Below are 20,277 nucleotides of genomic sequence, written 5' to 3' on the forward strand. Positions count from 1 at the left end.
CATCCAGAAACTCGTGAGGGTTTTCTATTCTATGATTGTATCATTCTATGCTTCATCCAAAGGAGAAGAATGCTAATAAATTATGGTAAATACCATGCATACACTGTGGGGTTCAGAAGATCTGTTGAATCCCAGATCCTTTTAAAAACAATCAAGGAAAACAAATAAATCACCATTTCATCTCCAGGTGCATGAGCTATAAACAAACCCCAAAATCCCGAGAATGTCTCAACCTCCTGTACACCAGACTACAATAATATTTGCCTTATTGTCAGCAACATCTATTCAAACAGCTTGTATCTATATACAGAAGGAAGTAATTATAAAGCTATTAAAATATTGCATTGTTACTGTAAAAGTTAAAGCTTTTACTTTATTTCCACCATAATTCCCACTATCTCCACTTTTTTCCATTAGATACATGCTCTGATTTCACTTCTGTAATTCCATGAAGTTAATACTAGCATTTCAATTTGCCCTCTTGTTTGCACACTGGCATCACTGATGACAGTTGCAGCTGAAGGAACAGCACTTGCCAGGTAACTGCAAAAAGGGGAATGACCTCGGGCTGAAAGTAATGTTCCTCTAAAACAAGAAAACCCCACCTCATGGTGAAGCCTCAAGGACTTAAGCACAAAGGACAAGATTTATGACTTAGCTCTTACAAGGCATGAATTAAAACCAACATCACTTCCACACACAGAGCTGCAAAACCCCATCTATGAGGGAGGTGGTTTTACCCTTTTGGTGACCCTTCCTCTCCTGAGAGGGGCAAGAAAGAAAAAGCCAACAGTAATCAGGAGAAAGGTGAAGCTGTCTCACCATAAAGATGCTTTTCCCTCTGCTTTGCTGCTGGCTTGAGTGTAACAATACATAAAAACACATTGATGAATTCATGACCCATTGCAAAAGGAAGAGTTCAAAGGGAGCACTGTGGCAGCAGGTAGCAGCAGGTTTACCGAGATTAAAAATCCATGTCAGGTCAACCAGAAACAAACAGCTCTCTAATACGTCCCAGGACTTGCCAAGAGGGCCAGATGAACCCCAAGAATAGAGTGCCCAGCTGCGGGGTGCAGGGGTGTGGGCATCAGCAAAGAGTCTGGCAACATGACTCCAGTAACAAAAATAAGATCAGCAGAAGAAAACAGCCCTAAAAGTATTCCTTCTATTTCAATTTTAAAGCAACAAAATGCATTTTCCCACAAATACACTGTAGGAATCTTTCAAAGAAAGCAAGTTATTCCTTACCCTTTTCTCCCACTCATTTTTCAAAGACTCATTGCTTTGCTCACACATCTTCTTTAACTCCACAATCTGCTTCTCCTTTGCTTCTCTGATGACTTGCAACTCACGAAGAAGGGTCTGAACTGTCAAAGACAGGGAAATAAAACAACCATTCAAGACATAACTTTGGGATTTACCAGTGTTGTCAACAGATGCAATTGGATTATATCAGTTTTCCAATTGACCTGGCTTTCTGATGGTTGTTTCGCTCTTAAAAATACTTAATGCACATGCTCCTGGAAAATGTAGCACTTGAATTCTGTATTCCTCTTCTCTATTTACAAAATATTTCATAGTGAGTTTTCCTTATTGAAGTAGTATGTATACATCAAAATTCCGTATAACCTAAAGAAAATGGGCATTTCTACCCTGAGCTTACGTGCATCCTTAGGAGAGAAAGTTCTTGTGAAGGTTGAATGCCCAAGATACACAAGGAAATTAAGTTCCCCAATTTAAATTGCAAGTGATTGCATCACGAATTCAGCCTGACAAATTCTATGGAAAACAAAGCAGGTACATATCCACTTTTCAAAAGTCACTGATTATTTTCACTCTGACATGAGTGTAGGCGACTTGAACACAACCTGTTATAGCCGAGCGCAACCAACGGAAGCGCCAGATCCCTTCCTGGACAATTTACTTTGACAAGGAGCAGGAAACAATATACATGGAATTCACTTGCTTTTAGTACGTAGATTGCCAAACTTGTGGATTATTTTACATTGTGGTTTAGTCCATAGAGTAAATGGACTCCAAGGAATTCTAAAAGAAAATAACATTTGAAAACTGCTGACAAGCCACACTCAGGCCAAGTTTGTGCTTATGACATATTCAGGATGACTACTCCTGTTTGAACACTTGCTGTAACAGTCCTAAATATGTTGTGGTTTGATTAAAATGTACTGAACATATAAATAAATCAACCTTGAGCCGGAGATTCCAGAAGGTTTGAAATAAGTGGTCAAACTACTTGGGAATCATCAAAGAAACTTTTTCTGGTGACGCTCATGAAACTTGTGAGTATGAAATAGAACAGCATCACTCTGCCTCTTGGAAAATATGGTTTGGAAACTGGACAGCAAAGATCCAGGCAAACCTCTAAAAACGTAAAGGGAAGAGGTCAAGATCTGCAGATGAAGAGGAAAGGGACATCTGCACCTAGAAGGAACACGTAAGCCCATAGCCACAAGAAGGATGCAGCACAATACCACCATGCAGAAATCCATCACCATGAAGATAAAAAGCACCTTTAGTCTCCAGTTTTCTAATGGTCTCCTCAGCTTCATTTTGTTTGGTTTTGTAGAGGGACTTCAAGGTTTCTATTTCATCATTCTTTCTATCCAAAATCTGTAGGGAAAATTCATAATACCTTATAAGAAATCCAAAAAACTCCATAACTACAATGAGTACATAAATAATAGACACTGATCTCTGTCAATGGAGTGCTTAGGTCAAGCAGGACGAGGTGATCAGATCTTCACAGCTAAGTCTGCCAAGTCCTAAACAAAGGATTGATTTAGATGAATGTAGTCAGCAATGCTGATTTAAAAGGACACCCATGTTTTAGGTTGGTGTTTTTTCTTTTCTTTTAAATTTGGGCAAACCCAATGTTACTTTTGTTGAGTTTGGAAGTTTCATGGTGCTACTACTGCAAACACAAAGGATTTGTTTCCTTTTTCATTCTTATGTTCCCTAATACTATTTAATAGCATCTGCAATTCCACCAGCTTTAAGAAATGAGTAACTGGTGAACTGCATTACACTCACCAAGTGCAAATCTTTGCATGTATTCCATGAAGCAATGACTGGGAATACAGCAAGTAGATGAGGTGTAACTACATCATCCACTGTTCCGTACACGCTGATTTGGGGGGATAAAAAACGCTGGAATATTTGCACACTTTGAGATAGAATTTTAATTTAAACTTCATGTTTAAGATAAACATTAAAGTCAGAAATTTTATAACAGTGCCCCAAATCTCGCATCAGCAGAAGCTTTCATCTTAAAACAATATTACCCCATCTGCATTAAATGTTTTGTGTCTTGCAAGATTAATATGACACTATTTAACCTCTTCAAAAATATCCAGTGTTATTAAACAACTTCAAAAGATTGAATTTTAACATCAGTTAAGGAAGGGCTGACAACTCCAGGGATGAGAAAGCATTGAAAACTCTTTCTTATTCTCAAAAAGCCATTTCCTTTAAGCTCTCGGCTTTGCTAGCCAGTTGTGCTTGCAGACTTTGAGACCAGATGAGCCAAATATGCACCTGACCAAATATTAACATCCTTTCAGGAGGCTTTGATGTGTCATAGTGTTGTGTCAACTCACTTCCTCCAAGTCTGTGACTCAGCCTTAAGAAACAACACAAGAGGTACTCCGTAATGCAAAGCTTACAGTAGGATCAGTCAGCACAACCCTGATGCTGAGCATCTAACAGGGATCTCAGTGCTCAGGAGGTGCTTAGGACCTGGCTGAATTTTATCCCACATGTATAAAACATGGCATTAAAAGTAACAGTATGGTCTTTGAGAGGCTTTCTATAATCTTTCCTAAAGTGGTGTTACCCAACACAATAAAGACAAATCCAGCCTAACCCAAAGGAAGTGTATCTGGTGTCACTTTATTGCTGTGAAGAATTAAAAGCCACATAGAGCTTTTACAATGCAATAACATAAATAACGAACTGTTTATTGACCAGCCCATGCTTTAAGATACAGTGTCAAATGAAGACATAAGAACAAGCCCTACTCTGTATTAAAAGGAACACATGGGATACACTTGTGGATTTTCCTACTGTTATTTTTTGCATTCTGTCCATAAAAATTTAATTAAGTGGTTTTGTTCCCATTTCTCTGTAATACAAGCGCTAGAAGAGAAATCAGGGGCTTACATTTCATCAGCACAGGAACCCACAGAAGCTGTTAGGCTGGTACAATAGGCTGTCTTGTTCAAACAAATAAACAAATCACCTTGTATTTTCATCTGCTTTCTGCACGTGTTTCTCTTTTCCTAAGTTTATGTTTGCATAGAATATTCGGCATTCCTATCAGCTTATGAAACCTTTCCCTACAATCTTACTTTCAAGGGACATTAACTGCAACTGTGAAGAAGTTAAACTACAAGTGTTAATTCTTTATTATAGTCAGATTCCCCATTGTCTTAATACAGTAACTTGGGAAAAAGATACCAGCATTTCTTACCTTTTGAACATCAGCATCATGCTTCTGCTGTAATTTAAGTTTGTCTTCATGAAATTTACCTTCTGCTATTTTCATTTTAATGTCCAGCTTTAAAAGCAAAAGGGAGATATATAACTGCATTAAAATAAAGAGCAAATTACACTAATGACCTTTATATAACTTCTGGATTATTCATGTACGTATTGAGAACAGGAAGTCACTAACAAATAAGTGCTATGAAAAACTTTACATTCAGTTTCTTGGTATGTTCACATTTATTTGCTAAGAGTGTTAGAAAAGATGTCAACCTAAATGTAGATGTTTTACTTGGCAATAAAACCAACTGCTACTGCCCAGAAAAAGCTATTGTCCTTTATTTAAATAAACACTTCAGAATGAAGCTTTTAATACTTCTGTTAATACACCAAGTACGGTAAACTTGCTTTTATTCTAGAGGCAGGTGTCACATTTATATAAAGACTGTCCTTTAGCCCAGATGCGTGTTTATTTGTGTTTGTTTTCTATTATTCATCTACATCATCAACACATTTCCTTTTCAAGGTTACTTATAATGGAATTAAGGATATCACTGCTGGATTTGATTGCCAACATGCATTTCCTGCTTTTGCTTGTGTTTCTTCCAAGTAGTGTACTTGAACCCTCCGACACAATAACACACTGCCACTTCTTAGAGACCCAGTTTTCCCTTTAAGGTGTTAAATCTGCTGCATATTTTCACTATGCCTGTCCTCAGCACTGCAGACATGACAGGTATTTCGTGCTTCTGTCTTCTAGAAAACCCAAGCGACAGCTCAAGTTCAGATTCAGGCTATTCCTCTTCTACATTTAATCACTGCTTCTGTTCCCAAAGCAAAGTGGACAGAAAAGCCTCCTCAGAGTGACCGATCCCAACAACCTCCCTTGCTTGCAGAGAGCATTATTCATTCTGACTTCTTTTTTATTCCTTTGGCTTCTCAAAAGTAGCCATTCAAGAATGAATCTTCATCTAACACATACAAACAATAAACACGCTGCAAGTTCTTAAGCTCTTCCATACGATTACTTTGTGTTATATTTGCTTATTGTGACTTAGAAGTGAGCTACAGAATCCAAGTCAACTTGGAAATGCAAAACGCTGTGCAGTAACTATAGGATACTCCTCAAGAACTGAGAACAGAAGCAGGAAGAGCAGCAAATTCTTTCCATTTCCAGACTTTACATCCACTGATACCCAAAGCATACGCCTGCTTATTACACTGCATGCAAAGAGGCCACCTCTCTTCCCAGACTAAATAGGTACACAGTCTTATGCAAAGTAGCAGGGGGGAAGAAGTTAGCTTGACAATTAATCCGAAGAAAACAGATCATATTCTGAGCTGTCAACTGTCTCTTTTATCATCCAGAAATAAGCATCACAATAAAGCGTGTGTTCTATTCATGAAATAGACTCCTATGTATATACGAAAAGAAATGTATGCATATATCCCCCTAACAAAGTGACATTATAGAAGAAAACCTTAGTACCAGCTGATAAATAAATGTTGATTTTAAAGAAGAGCACAGCAATCCACTTCCACATAGACAGTTTGTGAACATTCCATAAATAAACATGAAGGTGTTGTAAAAACACAGATACTAGAAACTAAACATGAAAGACTCCAATCTACCTGAATTACATTAAAAGCTTATGAATTACTGATGTATAGCTATTGTATTCACACAGCTATTAAATCCACACAAGCACATAACATTTAAAACTCATTAATAAAGTGATGAGGTTTTGGCTGATGTAAATTAGTCCTCAGTGGTTTGCATCAGCTGAAATCCGGTCCACATACTATTATTCAACAGGTTGAAGGAACATAAAGATCAATCAAAAGCTAAAATTTGCCTTGCATTAAATATAGACATGGATTTCCAAGTGATGGTGACTGGTCTCAGCCATGTGGCTGTTTTGCCACAGGTTGACAGCAGAAAACCCTGCACTTGAAGTTGGCTCCCACTCCTGGTCATTAACCTCCCACTTAGCACCAGTCTTGCACTTGTACTTGTTCTCATCAATTTTAATTCGTTCATCCCAATGCTCCCAGTAGAGCAGCCATGCCCTAGGATTTGGGACTACTTTCTAAAAAGGAGAGGAAGCTGCAACCAAGCAATGTGAAAAACATGTCCAAGATGCGCAAGTCAGCTCTGAAGGAAGGCAAACGCTGTAACAACAAAACAATTACTTCTTTCTTTAAATATTAAAAACAAGATTAAAGAAAATAAATCTCTTTCTTCTCTTGAAAAATGCCAAGGACCAACTCCTCACCAGCTGAGGGCTCTGAAGGTGACACCTTCAAAAGCGCCCATGGTCCTCAGCTTCTATAAACTCAATGAAATTCTGAAGTTTCAGTGCTGTTTTTACTGCCCTCTTTGCTTCATCCACAGCTTCCATTTTGTCCCTTTAGGGAACTCCTCACATTTACTTGTGTGTTTGAAATCCAGGAGTTGATGTGCACACAGGTTTCTAGCCTTAAGAGGAAAGTTGTATTCGTAATGAGTAATTGGTCAAAAAACAGAATAAAATAGGAGACTCTCCAACATCATTTCAAGTTCATAATGGTCCACAGCTCCATGACACAAACGTACCTTCACGTATCAACTTCTGGAAGTGTTCATTTGAGCATGTGCTGTCAAAATAAAGATATATCGGTTTAAAAACCCTACACTTCAGATTTTCCCTGTGGAAAAGTGCAGGAAAAGCTGGAAACATCCATACAGCAAAACAGCGTCCTACAGCAGAGCCTGGAATACTGGCTTCCTGTCAAAATCTGCTTTTTGACCCACCCTTTGCATAAGATGGAATTCCAACCTCACCACATAAGGAGATAAAGAAATAGAGTCACGTAAACACATTTTTCACAGTGCTCTCATGAAGTCTGGGGATGAAGTAAATGTGCTCATCACAAGTGGGAGTGAAGCTTCTCCCCTTCCATTTTGAAGTTTAAACACGTTATTAAATGCTGATTTCAATAAAGGAGTTATCCTTCAAATGAAAACCATACCACGTATCTGTAGTTACCAAACATCAAACCTCATTTGCAAAGTTAGTCTCAGTGTCCTATGCAACAGCACCCTGTAACTTTTGTGCTACCTTTCTATACGGCACCCTTTCCACTTCAGCTGTTATTTCATTTATTAAACACATATTGAGAAACAAAATAACCTACAACAGCATCAAAACCCTTTGTGAGTTTTAGAGAAAACAGATAAAAACCACTTAGTAAAGTCATTCACCTTGTTAGAAGCAATTAACTGCGCTCATGCTCATCAGGTTTAATAGCTTTTATTACTAGTTAAGAGGCAGCAGAGAACATTGAGTTTCTGGCATGGTACCATTCAGACAAAACCCCAAAACAAAACTAAAACAAGAATATTTAGCTATCGTTGAGGAGTTTGCAACTATGTATGAAATGCAGCCATTGCTGCTGCCTGCACATCATTCCTTTGGATTTCTGTCATTGTTTATTCTCCTTACAAAGAGTATGAGGCAATTAAACCCTAAGGCCATGTAAACAACACTGATGTCAAACATCTGTGCTGTCCCTGTTATTTAAAGCCATGGAGGGTGGTATCAACAGAACTGCTTTTAAGTGCCTAGTCACACTTTCTTCCTAATTTAAAACAACAAAACACCACCAAAAGCAGTAAATAGTTACCGAAAACAGGGTTTCATCATATCACTGTCCTGTACTTCATAGCACGGGTTAGGTGCTATGAAAAAGGACATAACAACTGTCAGACTTAAACTGATAGAGTCTGATCTGCAACTACCATAAATCTGGGGGGGGTGAAGGTGATATCTCAGATTTTCATGACAGAAGAGAACCGTTTACCTTGTCACCAGTTACAAGAACCTGTAGAAATGCTTAAATACCCAATTCGAAACTACGGCAATCATTAGATTTACAACATCAACCCGAGATAACTTTGAACTCCTCACTGTTCACTTGTCCCTCTTACAGGGAATGCCCTTAGGCCAGAGGTGGCATCCTGAAGGTTTCACATCCATCAGAGATCTTCTCTGGCTATTTGACAAAACAGTACTTGTGGCTTGCCAGGGCTATTTCCAAGCCTATGAATACATGGGGGAGGGAGGGAGGAAGCCAGGAAGGGGGAGAAGGATGTAAACAATAAATGAGAACTTCAAAGTAAGAACTAACAATGTGGAACAATGGCTTGTGTATCTTACAATATAGGACAAAACTTATTTGTCTTGGTGTTAGGCAGCTGCTAAAAGAAATCAGCGCACAACACAAAGCTTTGATATTTCCACAGAAGAAAAACGTTTCTTAAGCAAACAGCCACAAAACCAACAAACCACCAGGACTTTCTACTGGGTTGTGTTTGCTCCATTTTCACATCCAGGGTTATAAAAATAAATACTGATAATGTATACAGAGGTTTAAACTATACAGGCAGACCAAGGCAGGAGATACTGTCCTGGCAAAGCAGTCAAGATTTATTCCACATAAAGACACGCTGACTTCAGGCAAAAGTAATTTAGGACAATGCATTTCACATCATAAATAACAAGCTATATTTTCTCAGTGTTATTTATATAGCTTATATTGGATCCACAAAAATATTTAAGATTAACTTTGAAGTGTATTAATATTTTAAACATTTAGAGCAAGTGAAGAGTCAGAATAACCACCTAAATACCTAAGTCACTGTTGTGGAATAATAAAGGAAGCAAATTCATCCTTTATAACAACTGATTTTAATAGAAACTTCTATAGTACATATAAAGTTTAAATCATATTGGACTAATCTTCCAGTTTCAAAACTGAACTGCTGAAGAGCTTGCACTGAGTTTACAGCATGCAGAAAAACACTCCCCACTTCCAACTTCATTGCACTCAGATGTCTGTAACCATCACGCTTGTCACATGATGAATAACTTAATATCGCATCTTATATTTAATGAGCAACTTCTACCTACTTGCTTAAGCAATTCTGCAGATCAATATCTGCTCTTGAAGTGGTTTGAAGTGAAGAGGGGCACACATTATAGTATGAAAAGAAAGTGGGAAGGGTCAAATATGTCAGATGCACATTGAAATACACCCCAGCTTTCAGCCATGGGATACACGTAGTGATCATATTCCTTCTCATGACTGCCAAGAGCTGGAAAACCTCCACAATTAAAACAGGCAAAGTGCATTAGGAGAGAAGCTTCACCAATGTGCCGTGTCTACAGCAAAGTGAAATGTTCACATCATGACCAAAGTATCAAATATGACCACAGGTCTTAAAAGCACAAAGAGATTTGTAGCATCACACAAGTGAAACCCGCAAGCCAGAAACGGGAATGTAAAAAGGCCCTTTATAAACATGGCATTTTGCCCAGATGCAAAGGCCCCTCCACAAAAGTCTATGTTTATGATCTGGACTATATTATTTGACCTAACAAACACTTCCACTTCTCTCCACAAATCTAACCTTCTTTGTATCTTTGCTCTTTAAAAACACTACAGCTGCTGCTTCCAGTTTGAATAAGTTTTACAGAGTACTGTGAAGAGAAACTGGATATTCACTAAAGGAAAAAATTAATATGACATTGCCCCATTTTTACAGCCACTAAAAATTACAGGCTTTGTCCTAAATCAAATCACACCAGCTTTTAAATGACACTGAACATTAATACATGTTTGCTGTATACAGAAAAATAATTGGACAATTGTTCTTATTCATATGTAAATGTCATCAGTCTCTTGGAGGAGAGAACAATGTGTTTTTGCACAGATTTCCAAGTTGGGAATGGTGGGAATGGGGAGAAAAGCGTACAGCTTTTTATCCCAACAACTACAATAACTTGAAATGGTACTTTTACTCTGAAGGATGTTTTATATAACTAATAAACAAAACATGCATATTAGCACCACACCATGTCAACTAACTTAACAGCTTTATTTGCAGTGGCAGTAGCAGTAGTGCCTCTGACATCAGGAGTACCAAAAAAAGCTTAGAATGTTTGGAAATTGTGAAAGCTTATACATGGTAATAACTTCTCCGACGCAGTTTCATCAGTGACAGCTCAAAATGGCAACAAACCGTATCTTCAATCGCCAGCACTGAAAACTGAACCCAGCTGAACCTTGTGGACATGCAGAAATCACACCCATCTCAAAGGGAGTTAGTAAAACCTGAGTATAATAGGAGATAGCTCCCTCTAATTCTGCACAGTGCAGAGTCCAGTGAAGCAGATGAGTCTCTATACACTGAGTCAGCAACACTTTTTACTCCCACTGTTATTCCTTTTCATTTTTAACACGCCGTATTTCAGCAGCTGCTGGACATTTTACACTCATTTCAGGATCTCCTAAAGCAGTCCTTAAAACTGTGCTCCTACCTTCATTTCACAAGTGCAACGTATCAGCAAGAGGCTGTAGTACCTACTTTTAACAGTCAATGGCTTTTCTGCCTTAAAAAACAGAATCCATACATGTGACGACGAAAAACAATCAAACTTTCTTCTTTTCTTACTAAGAGAGACACACTTTGAGGTAGAGATTAATCATGCGGGGAAAGATTAATTCCCAGCTGCTTGGCAACCATCTGGACATTCTACTGGTTAAAACACTAGTTTGAATTGCTAACCTACCTCTTTGATCTTTCCCAATGTCTCCAGCACATATGTGCAATAATTAAAGACACAGTTCACAAACTACTGAGAAAAAAAATAAGGAACTGTACATGTCCATATAGAGCTGCACGACCACACCAATTAGCAACAGGAATTATAAATCACAAGTACGTTTATGGAAGCATGTCTCATCCTGACACACTGTATGTCTCACACCAGGCTAGCAGTACAATAAGGTTTGGGGTTTATGATATTACATTCCGAAGAGTTATCAAAGCAAGGCAGGATGTGATTTCCTCACACAGAAGACAATGGACAACTTGCATATGTTTTTAGGAAGAGGACATTAATCAGGCAGGAATCATGTTAACAGAAGTCAGGATTGCTGTGTTTTTAAGCACGAACTAGCAGATCACTACTCAGAATGATTAGTTGGTGGTGAGAATCAGTTTACAAGTGAATTGTCAATATAAATCAGACACTGCATTCGGAACAGACATCAGGTTTGCGGATAAAAGAACGTTCAGATGAACCAGAGACTATTTGAAGTCACAATACACGCTGCCTGGAATATGTTTAAGGGGAATAAACCGTTACATGCCTACATAGGTTCCTTTAGCTGTATTCAGCTCTCCCAACTCCATACACATACTTGTCTGTAGCCATCCACCAAGCAGATACACAACATACATATGCATGAGCACACAAACACTTTTATTTCATTATAATATACAAGAGAACAAGACTGATAGATTTTGTTACCAAATATCTGTTTTCAATGGGGAAAAAAAAAATAATCAAATCCACGACGTAGCTCAAATCACAATAATGTTATTTTTACATTGGTAAAAGCTCAGTTTAATTACAAGAATCCTTCTTTCAGTATACTGACTCCATACCATTTTTATTTATTGCTTTTAATTTGGCTTGCAGTAAACATTTAATTCATGTATTTAAATACTTTGCAACAGAACAGAGCAATTAAAGAGGAAGAAATCAAAACCAAAAGGACAGTGCTCACTGCACACCATCTCCAACTGCAAGGAAACATCTTTTTATCTTCAAGTGTGTATTTCCTTCTCCTAAAACCCCATCTCTTTCCCATGATAACACCTGCAAGTGTTACTCACCCTCCCTCCCACTTGCTTTCCTCCCTGCATTCTTTCCTTTATATCCTATGTATAGTCCCTTTTGGGGAAAATCTGTATTGCAGCCCTTATGCAATTCTCCCCATTTCAAGTCATAATCTCTTGCCAGATAAGCGAGAAGCACAGTAAATCTGCTGCTTTCAACACCTTAAATTCAGAACACTTTGAGCCAGACCAAGACTCAACCATAACATCATCACTGCAGCGTGCTGATTTTATCTTAACATAAACACATTGCTAGATCCCAACGCTTTTGGTGCAGTAATACTATATACACAGCTTGATGGTCTTTACAAAGAAAATCTGTGTAATGCAACAAATGGAGTGCTCATTCATCAGAAAAAAAGGGAGAAAAACATAAATAATGATTACAAAGGTAAAGGTTCTATATAGCTTTTTTTTTTTTAAAGGCTGCATCTTAAAGATACAATTGTTGAATACATAATAAAAATCAACTAAAACCTCTTCATTTTCATCTTACTTCTGGTCCTTGACCCATGAAAATGCATTTTCAGGGGAAAAAAAATAAATGTCTTTTTCCCATTCCCTACACTCTAAGTCACCATTCACTATCCAGCTCATCTCTCCTTTCCCCTGAGCACATGTTCCCTCTTCACAGTCCTCACTCCACGTGACAAAGCAATGCAAGTTGTCCTGCAGGTATTCCATATCTTCTTGCAAAGCTACCCATTGCCTCCTCCAGAATTATTCCTCCCTCCAATTGCACTGCAGCAACTACTCCTCCAGCTGACATTAGGAAATCAACCATTTCTGCCTGACTGCTTTAGGACACGAGAACCTGGAAAAGCAGCCGCTGCTTCAGTGTCCAAAGACTTTATCACTGGATTTCCAAAAAGCAAAACAGAGAAGTGACAGGAGCAGTGATAAAGTTGACAAAATCATTGTTAATACTCCATGTTCTCAGTTATTAGATGAAACTTCATAATACACTTACTGCACAAAGCATCAAGCTTGGCATTTGTCTAAAGCAACATGATTTAGGAGTTGCTATACAGCTCAGTACAAATGTGCTCCTGGTATTAATTACAACCTTTAATTTAGAAGGATAAAAAGAGAAAATTATTTCCAATGTTCTTGCCTCAGGTTTGTTCACGTTCCTTTTGCTGAGTCCACACAGATAAATATCTTTGCTTACAGAAAGAAAACAGAAGGAAGTGGAGAAAAATGGAAAGAAAAATTAAGGCTGACAAAATGAAAAATGAAGAGAACTTTATAAAGAAACCCCCAAACTCCTTTAAAGGATACATCGGTTGCTTGAGAAAGGTTAAACAAGCATCATGTTTTATTAATAGAGACAAATCTAGGCTTTAATTCCAGAACAATGTCAAGCCCATACTGGAGCAACAGTTATGTTCTGTTGTTCTGAACAATCACAACTACAACCTTTTTCTCTCCCCCTCCTCTGCTCTGTGCAGTATCGGGTGGCATTCAGGATGACCAAAGGTGAAGTTCAAAGAGACACTTCTTCCTATTTATCTAGATAAGGCATTCAGCCTGTCTGTTCTGGTCTGCTGTACTGCTGAAAGCCAACATAGTCCTGTTTTACTGCATCTTCCTCGTTTGAGCACATGATTTTTCAGTAATGACAAAGTTTCCCAAATGGTTTAATCCATGTCAGAAGGATTTGGGGAAAATATGACTAAACCCCACTGCTTGATGATATTCCCATTTTCATAAATCTGGGATGCGGTTATCATTGAAAATGGCCATGTGTTCAGCATTACAGAGTCAAAACAGGTGCAGGAATGGTTTATGAACAAAGGTCTAAAGGTTAAAAGCAAAAAACCCACAGTTATCCTACTTTATGTTCTCGAGTTCTACTACAAAGAGGTTGAAAACAGTTAAAGGTTTACCCAAACCTTTGGTACAGCGCTATTTTTCTCTTTATACATTCACATTTTAATAAGTGAAAAGGCTTTATTCTTAATTGAGCTTCACAAACCAAACAAGACGAAAACACATTGAAGTTTTCTACTTAACAGCACACACATGGCATTGTGAAATACTGTCTATAACGTTTCCAGTTTAAACTAGCCCACAGTCAAGTACCATTAGCAAAAAGGACAGGGTTTTTTACTGTGTGGTTTCGAGGATTTTTCCACTGACCCAGCAAAGTATTTGCTGTATTTTATGTAGCTGCTTGGCATGTGTTCCTGTTTGTTTCATTTGAAAATAGTACTTACATGACAGCATTGTGCTTTCAATTTACTTTATTTTTTGCTCTATTTTCACATCTTATGAAACCTTGCCTCATCCCAAGACAATGGTGGTTTCAATATTGTTAATACAAAAGAACAGCCAATATTATACCAGAGAAAGTGAAAGGCACATGTATTATGCAAGTGCCACAGCAGGCTGCTTGGGTAAGTGTTGAATTAGACCAACAGCTATCAACACAAAGCTTTCATATACGTTGTGAAGGCCAGGTTGGATAGGGCTTGGGGCAAGCTGGTCTAGTGGAAGGTGTCCCTGCCCATGGCACGGGGTTGGAGCTGGATGAGTTTTAAGGACTCTTCTGACCCAAACCAGTCTGGGATTCTGTGATTACTTTATTAACAATGGAAGTACCTGCAAAACAAATTTAGCCTCCCCTGCATCCCAGTTAAAGACGTATCCTAAAGTGTCTTGAAAATAACCTTAGGAAGGTTACAATTCAAGCATCCTTATAAGATACCATGTAAAAGGAGGGATAATTTAATGGTTGAGAAATGATGTCACTTCCTTTCTAACTCCTACTTAATGGAAATAAGGCCTAGATCTGGAGATTTTTAAAGGTATATAGAAAGTTACAAAAACTGTCACTAAATCAAGGCTTCCACTGCTTCTGTTAAAAGGTAGTTTGGAAAACTCCTAGAATTCAAAACTGTTCTACATTGAGAATTCCTTCAAAGGAAAACTAAATATGTTCCAAAAGTCTTCTTTATTCTCTAAGTAATTGGGAAATACATTCCGTATTTAATGACAAGTCCTGGCACTTCAGCAAAAGCTCTCTTCCACGAGCTCTTCTGCCACAACAAACTGTTTTGCAAATACCCGATTTCCCAAGAAAATGTCCTAATTTACTGATTTGGGTGTAATTTTCTTTTTCCCGAAAGACGAAAAAGGACCTTACCTCTCTTCGAAACAGCGCCTGCTCATCACGTACAGGGCTGCTTCTTCCTCGGCCCATTTTGGGTGTCATCTGTTGAATGCAAAAGAGTTCAAAACAACTTAATTCAAAGCAGTAACTCCAAATACAATCCACCCTAACCAGAAATGAAGAATATTAAGCATGTTGTTCCCCCTTATAAAACATTATGGGAATATAGATACATACCAAAGACACTGGCATTGGTTTTTCTCGCAAGTATCTTGGATTTTCTAACTGAAAAACAAGTCAGAGAGAAAGTAATCACGTCAACAATGTCTTCTTATTTCTTCTATAAAGTACAAAATATCTCCAATTACTCAATAAAGTTTGCAATGACAACTTCTAGTGGTCTGTACCAGGGTGGGAATACTTAACCGGGTAACTCTATCACAAGAGTAGAACAGATTTAAGCGTGCCTCTGGTTATAAACTCCAGTTCAACAACTGCTTTCCACTAAGATTTGATTATCTACTAAAACACAGCTTATCTGCAAATCATCATGTCTCTAGGCACATGGCTATAACATAGAAGTAACACATACATTCGTTTTCCTGTGCATAATTCCCTCTCCTTTAGAACACTTCAATGACCCCTAAGAAATTAACTCCATGGAATGCAAACGTCCATCTTTTACAAGTTACAGAAATAGGAAATCTTCATAAGGGATCATTCTGCTGGACATGATCTACTCAGCAAGTTTTACAGTTTTAGTGTTTCCTAATGGAAATGGTTCAAAAATTGCACTTTATTTTTCTCCCCCAACCCCCTGTGGTTGTAAAAATTCCATCAGTGCATGTTTTAAAGGAATTTGGCAGCTGAATACCTGGCTTATGCAAAAGATCCCAACTTTATTGGATAAACTTGCATTTAAATCAGTCAAATTGGAATAAATTTATGGATTACAATGATTTTCATCTAGTGTTTTTGAGAAATTACAGTCGAGTGCATTGAAACTATACCCACACATGTAAGCCATAGAGACAAAACATAAGGAAATCATTCATTAACACCACTGTATAATTAAAGCAGCTCTTTTAATCACTATTTTTAAGTACTGAATACAAAACACTGTTCACAACCCACTTCCTCTATCAGACAGCTCTATCTTTTTCATTTACTCTGACAATGAGGCTCAAATATCACATCACAGAGAATGCATAACACCCAAGAAAAGCTTTCAAGGGTATAATCTTGGAAAACCTGGCAGTGAGATCTGGAATGTGAATGTGATTGCAATGCACATCTTACAACATTCGGTGCATTTTAGTTTATTTTATTTAAGATCAAATTGATCTCTGAGGCATGGTAAGCGTATCAAATGCTTGCACTTTCTCCAGTACTATTAAATAAAGTTTTACATTGGATTTATCAGTGAAAGGAAGGCTTAAACCCTCTGAAATTTCAATTTGATATAGTATTATTCATTTCCTATCCTAAAAGGTTATGTAGGATTTCTATATGGTGTTAAGAGTCGTCCTATTTCCCCCAGAAGTAGTTGTAGATATTCACATTTAACATATCCACTCTATTTCATATGATCTAATATTTTAATGCTGTAATTGAAAGTACATGAAAACCAATAATTTAACAGATACCCCATTTCCCTATATTGTCAATGAGTTTACCAAAACAGATACATTATACTTTCCTTCATATAAAGCATCCTGGGTTGGTTTTATTTTGGGGTTTTGCGCATGCAAAACACATGGGCAGACATCAGTCAATATAGGAATCCTGCACGCACCTACTGCAAAACCAAACTCAATGCTTTTGGACACAGGAGATTGGCGAGGAGGGGAATACAGGAGGGAGAACATCACGGGGCATTAACCACAGCAGACAGATAACAGTGATTAGAAAATAATAATAATGAAGAGATAGAAATGAGAAGCACAGAAATTCTAAGCCAGAAAATTTTTTGAGGGGTCTCTTTATTCTACACAGTTGTATGTGCAATAGTTATTTTCTGTCTAAAAGGTCTCTAGTTTTACCACTATTATATTCTTCCTTCCAGCTTATTTCACCAGCATCCCCATCCATCATACACCTCTAATCACCACCTGTACAGATACCCAGGACCAAAGGCCTGAAGCCAGAAGCTCAAGGCAAACCCTGATCCGATTCCCTGAACCAACAGCAGCCAATAGCACTGAAAGCCTTCCCCAATCAAATTTCAAAGGCTTAACCATTTTCCAGAAGCCCTCTCTCTCATGTAAAAGAACATAATCATTCACTTTTCCTTTTTTAAAGCTGAAAATGATGGTAAATATTTACAGTTAATTCCAATCCTTTATCTGACCATGAAATTAAGCCATTTAGTCTTCATTTCAAAACCAAACACTAAGGTATATACTACTTGCTTACAAGAAAGGAAATGCATCTCTAATACTTTGTATGGCTCAAGTCTTGCATTTTTTGATTTGGTAACAGCAGCCATATGTGCTTTGAAGTTAAATGTTCCCACTTTGTTACTTGTTGTGGATTATATCCACTTAAACTGATCTGTAAACATTTAATGCCTCAACGTTCATTCTTTTCATGCTGGTCTTCTGCAAAACTTCTTGTTCTCAGAATTCTACCACATTAAAGAGGGAGTATCACAATAAAGAATGCCCCAAAAAAGAAAAAAGCAGCTTGTATTTATGAGAAACATGCAAATTTAAAAATAATAACCAAAAGGTCAAAGACAAACCAAAATACATATGCATGAAACTGAAGGACTGCCATGAGAAGAACAGTAAATCACATGCCTTTTTTAAGAGTATGAACCAAATAAATGTCATCATGAAAGACATCTTTATTTGAACTGGAATTGAACTCTAATTTGTAAATACCACTTCTTCACAAAATGGCATTTTGAGTTTCTTTGTAGGAAAGCTTTTGGATCCTCCTGCTCCGTGAGGCAGTTCAACAGACAACAAACCGTGTCGCAATCGAGGGGGACTGACACGGTCACCTTGTAGCACTTGAGTCCTCATAAACCAGAGTTGGGAAGGCTCAGGATGATCAGATCATTACTGCACAGAAATAATCTACTTTATGAAAATATACCCGTTCTCCTTAAATTGGAAGAAGTCTGCATAAAAACCCACATATTCCAAAACGGAATTTGAGGGAAATTAGCCATAATCTTTAACTTCAATATTTTCAATTTCTGTTTATTGTAACACCACCTGAAGCAGTCAAAACTAAGCATTTTTGAAGTAAACATTTTAGAGCTACCATCACAAGCAATGAATGCAGCACTGACAGAAACAAACTGAGCTGAAATGGTCTCACCCAAAAGCAATGACGGCACAGAAAGAGCACAGTTTTGAGCACTAAATACTTCTGCAAGACTCATCCTCAGGACATCAACTACATTTCATCCTTGGGCTGGAAATACCGTACAGGCTTTATATCTGTCATAGCTCAGAAACTTAGACCAAAGCTTCTGCTTTTTGGACACAGTAAATACCACGATGATGACATTAATGCTTCCAAAGTCACATTTCATTCTTTGGAAGATATTTATCAAGGTATATTTATCTTCAATAATGCACAACTGTAGCTTATTACAGCTCAATAACAGAGTCAGAAGGGGGGTGGGATATATTAAGATTCGGGGGGGGGAAAAACCCAAACCAACACAACTGGACCATCAGGCTTGCTGCAAATTCTCCCTTAAGCATCTTTAAAGACAAAATGAGACTGTTTTCAAAACAAGGATGGAAAAACCACACATGAAAGAGTTAAGAACACTTAAGATTTTGAAATGGTAAACAACTAAACTGAACCTTGCCCTAAATTCTTACTTTAATCTAACAAACCCAGCCAGCCAGCATGCTCCCTACAGAAATAACTGCTGAGTAGCTTCAGGAAATTTGAGTAAGGACATTCTTATCTAACATCATAATTCGTAGGGAAGCTCACTTTAATGCTGCTTCTGCAGTCTTAGTGGAAGGACATTAAAGCACATGAAGACTGTTTGTCAGCATGGAAGTTGAATTGAGTTTTTGAAGTCACACCACCACTTGGAGTTCACTGTGGGAAAGTTTTTACAGCGCTGGTGCCCTCAGAGGCCACAACATATCCAGTAGGTATGTTTACTGTAAGCAGAGAGACTAAGAAACCAAACAAAAGATAATGAGATGGCTTGTACAGAAATGGGTGGGCTTAACTAGACTGGAAAGACACAGGCAGATGTGAGCCAAGTACACAAAACAGGCACAAGGTACACTGCTGCTGTAGCCATCCAGGAATCCTCTGTGCTCACATCTACATTAACCCTGTGTGGTAGAAAACTTCTTCAAAAAGAAGAATGTAATGTAAGCCACTTGTAGTGTAATGTAATGTTAAGGCAATTCTTTGGTCTTAGACTTTGGTCTTCTTAAACCTTTATTAGGCAGTAACATTTCCCATATTAAGAGATGAGCATCCCAGTTCTTTGTGCTGAAGATCCTCCATTACTTGTGGTAAAGGCTAAAGAGTTAATTCTCGTCCTGGCTGAATTCCAGTGATGAAAAACCGTGTTCTCACTGATTAAAAACCCCTTTGCTGTTTCTGAGGGTACAATGTCTTTGGATGCTTTCAACCTAAAATGAAGTGCTGAATTTCCTGGGATGTTTAAACGAGTTGCTTTGTCACACCTCAAATGGGCTACAATTCAGTGACAAGTGAAAACGTATCGGAAGCATCATGAAAAAGTGTGTATATATATATATACATATATATATATAGGCAGGTCAGTTAAGAACATGCAGGGATTAAATTCTTTAATGTTCCTTTACATTACTTTAATTTTCTACCCCAAAATTGTGTTTGTCTACAGTCAAAAAAGCTTAACAAGAGGAAAGAAAGAAAAGGAAGAAAAAAAAAAGCCAGTTTAATTCCATTTTCC

At 37.8% G+C, this 20,277-nt stretch overlaps 1 protein-coding gene across 5 annotated transcripts in view; it reads right to left on the minus strand.

The window, feature by feature from the left end:
- Positions 1-20,277, minus strand: part of CEP112 (centrosomal protein 112) — a 184,197-nt gene that overhangs the window by 149,335 nt on the left and 14,585 nt on the right. For all 5 annotated transcript variants that reach the window (XR_009729033.1, XR_009729034.1, XM_061377218.1 and 2 more), the window contains exons 7-11: positions 15,585-15,632; positions 15,381-15,449; positions 4,490-4,576; positions 2,532-2,631; positions 1,249-1,367 (exon numbers count right to left, since the gene is read on the minus strand). Coding sequence is in view for 3 of the 5 variants with exons in the window: in XM_061377218.1 (XP_061233202.1) it covers positions 1,249-1,367; positions 2,532-2,631; positions 4,490-4,576; positions 15,381-15,449; positions 15,585-15,632 (423 nt within the window). In the remaining 2 variants the exon portion in view is untranslated. The remainder of the gene's footprint in view (positions 1-1,248; positions 1,368-2,531; positions 2,632-4,489; positions 4,577-15,380; positions 15,450-15,584; positions 15,633-20,277) is intronic.

Source organism: Neopsephotus bourkii, unplaced genomic scaffold, assembly GCF_033783945.1.
Source record: "Neopsephotus bourkii isolate Nb327-2 ecotype Australia unplaced genomic scaffold, CSIRO-AGI_Nbou_v1 NB_1749, whole genome shotgun sequence".
NCBI classification, from domain to species: Eukaryota; Metazoa; Chordata; class Aves; order Psittaciformes; family Psittacidae; genus Neopsephotus; species Neopsephotus bourkii.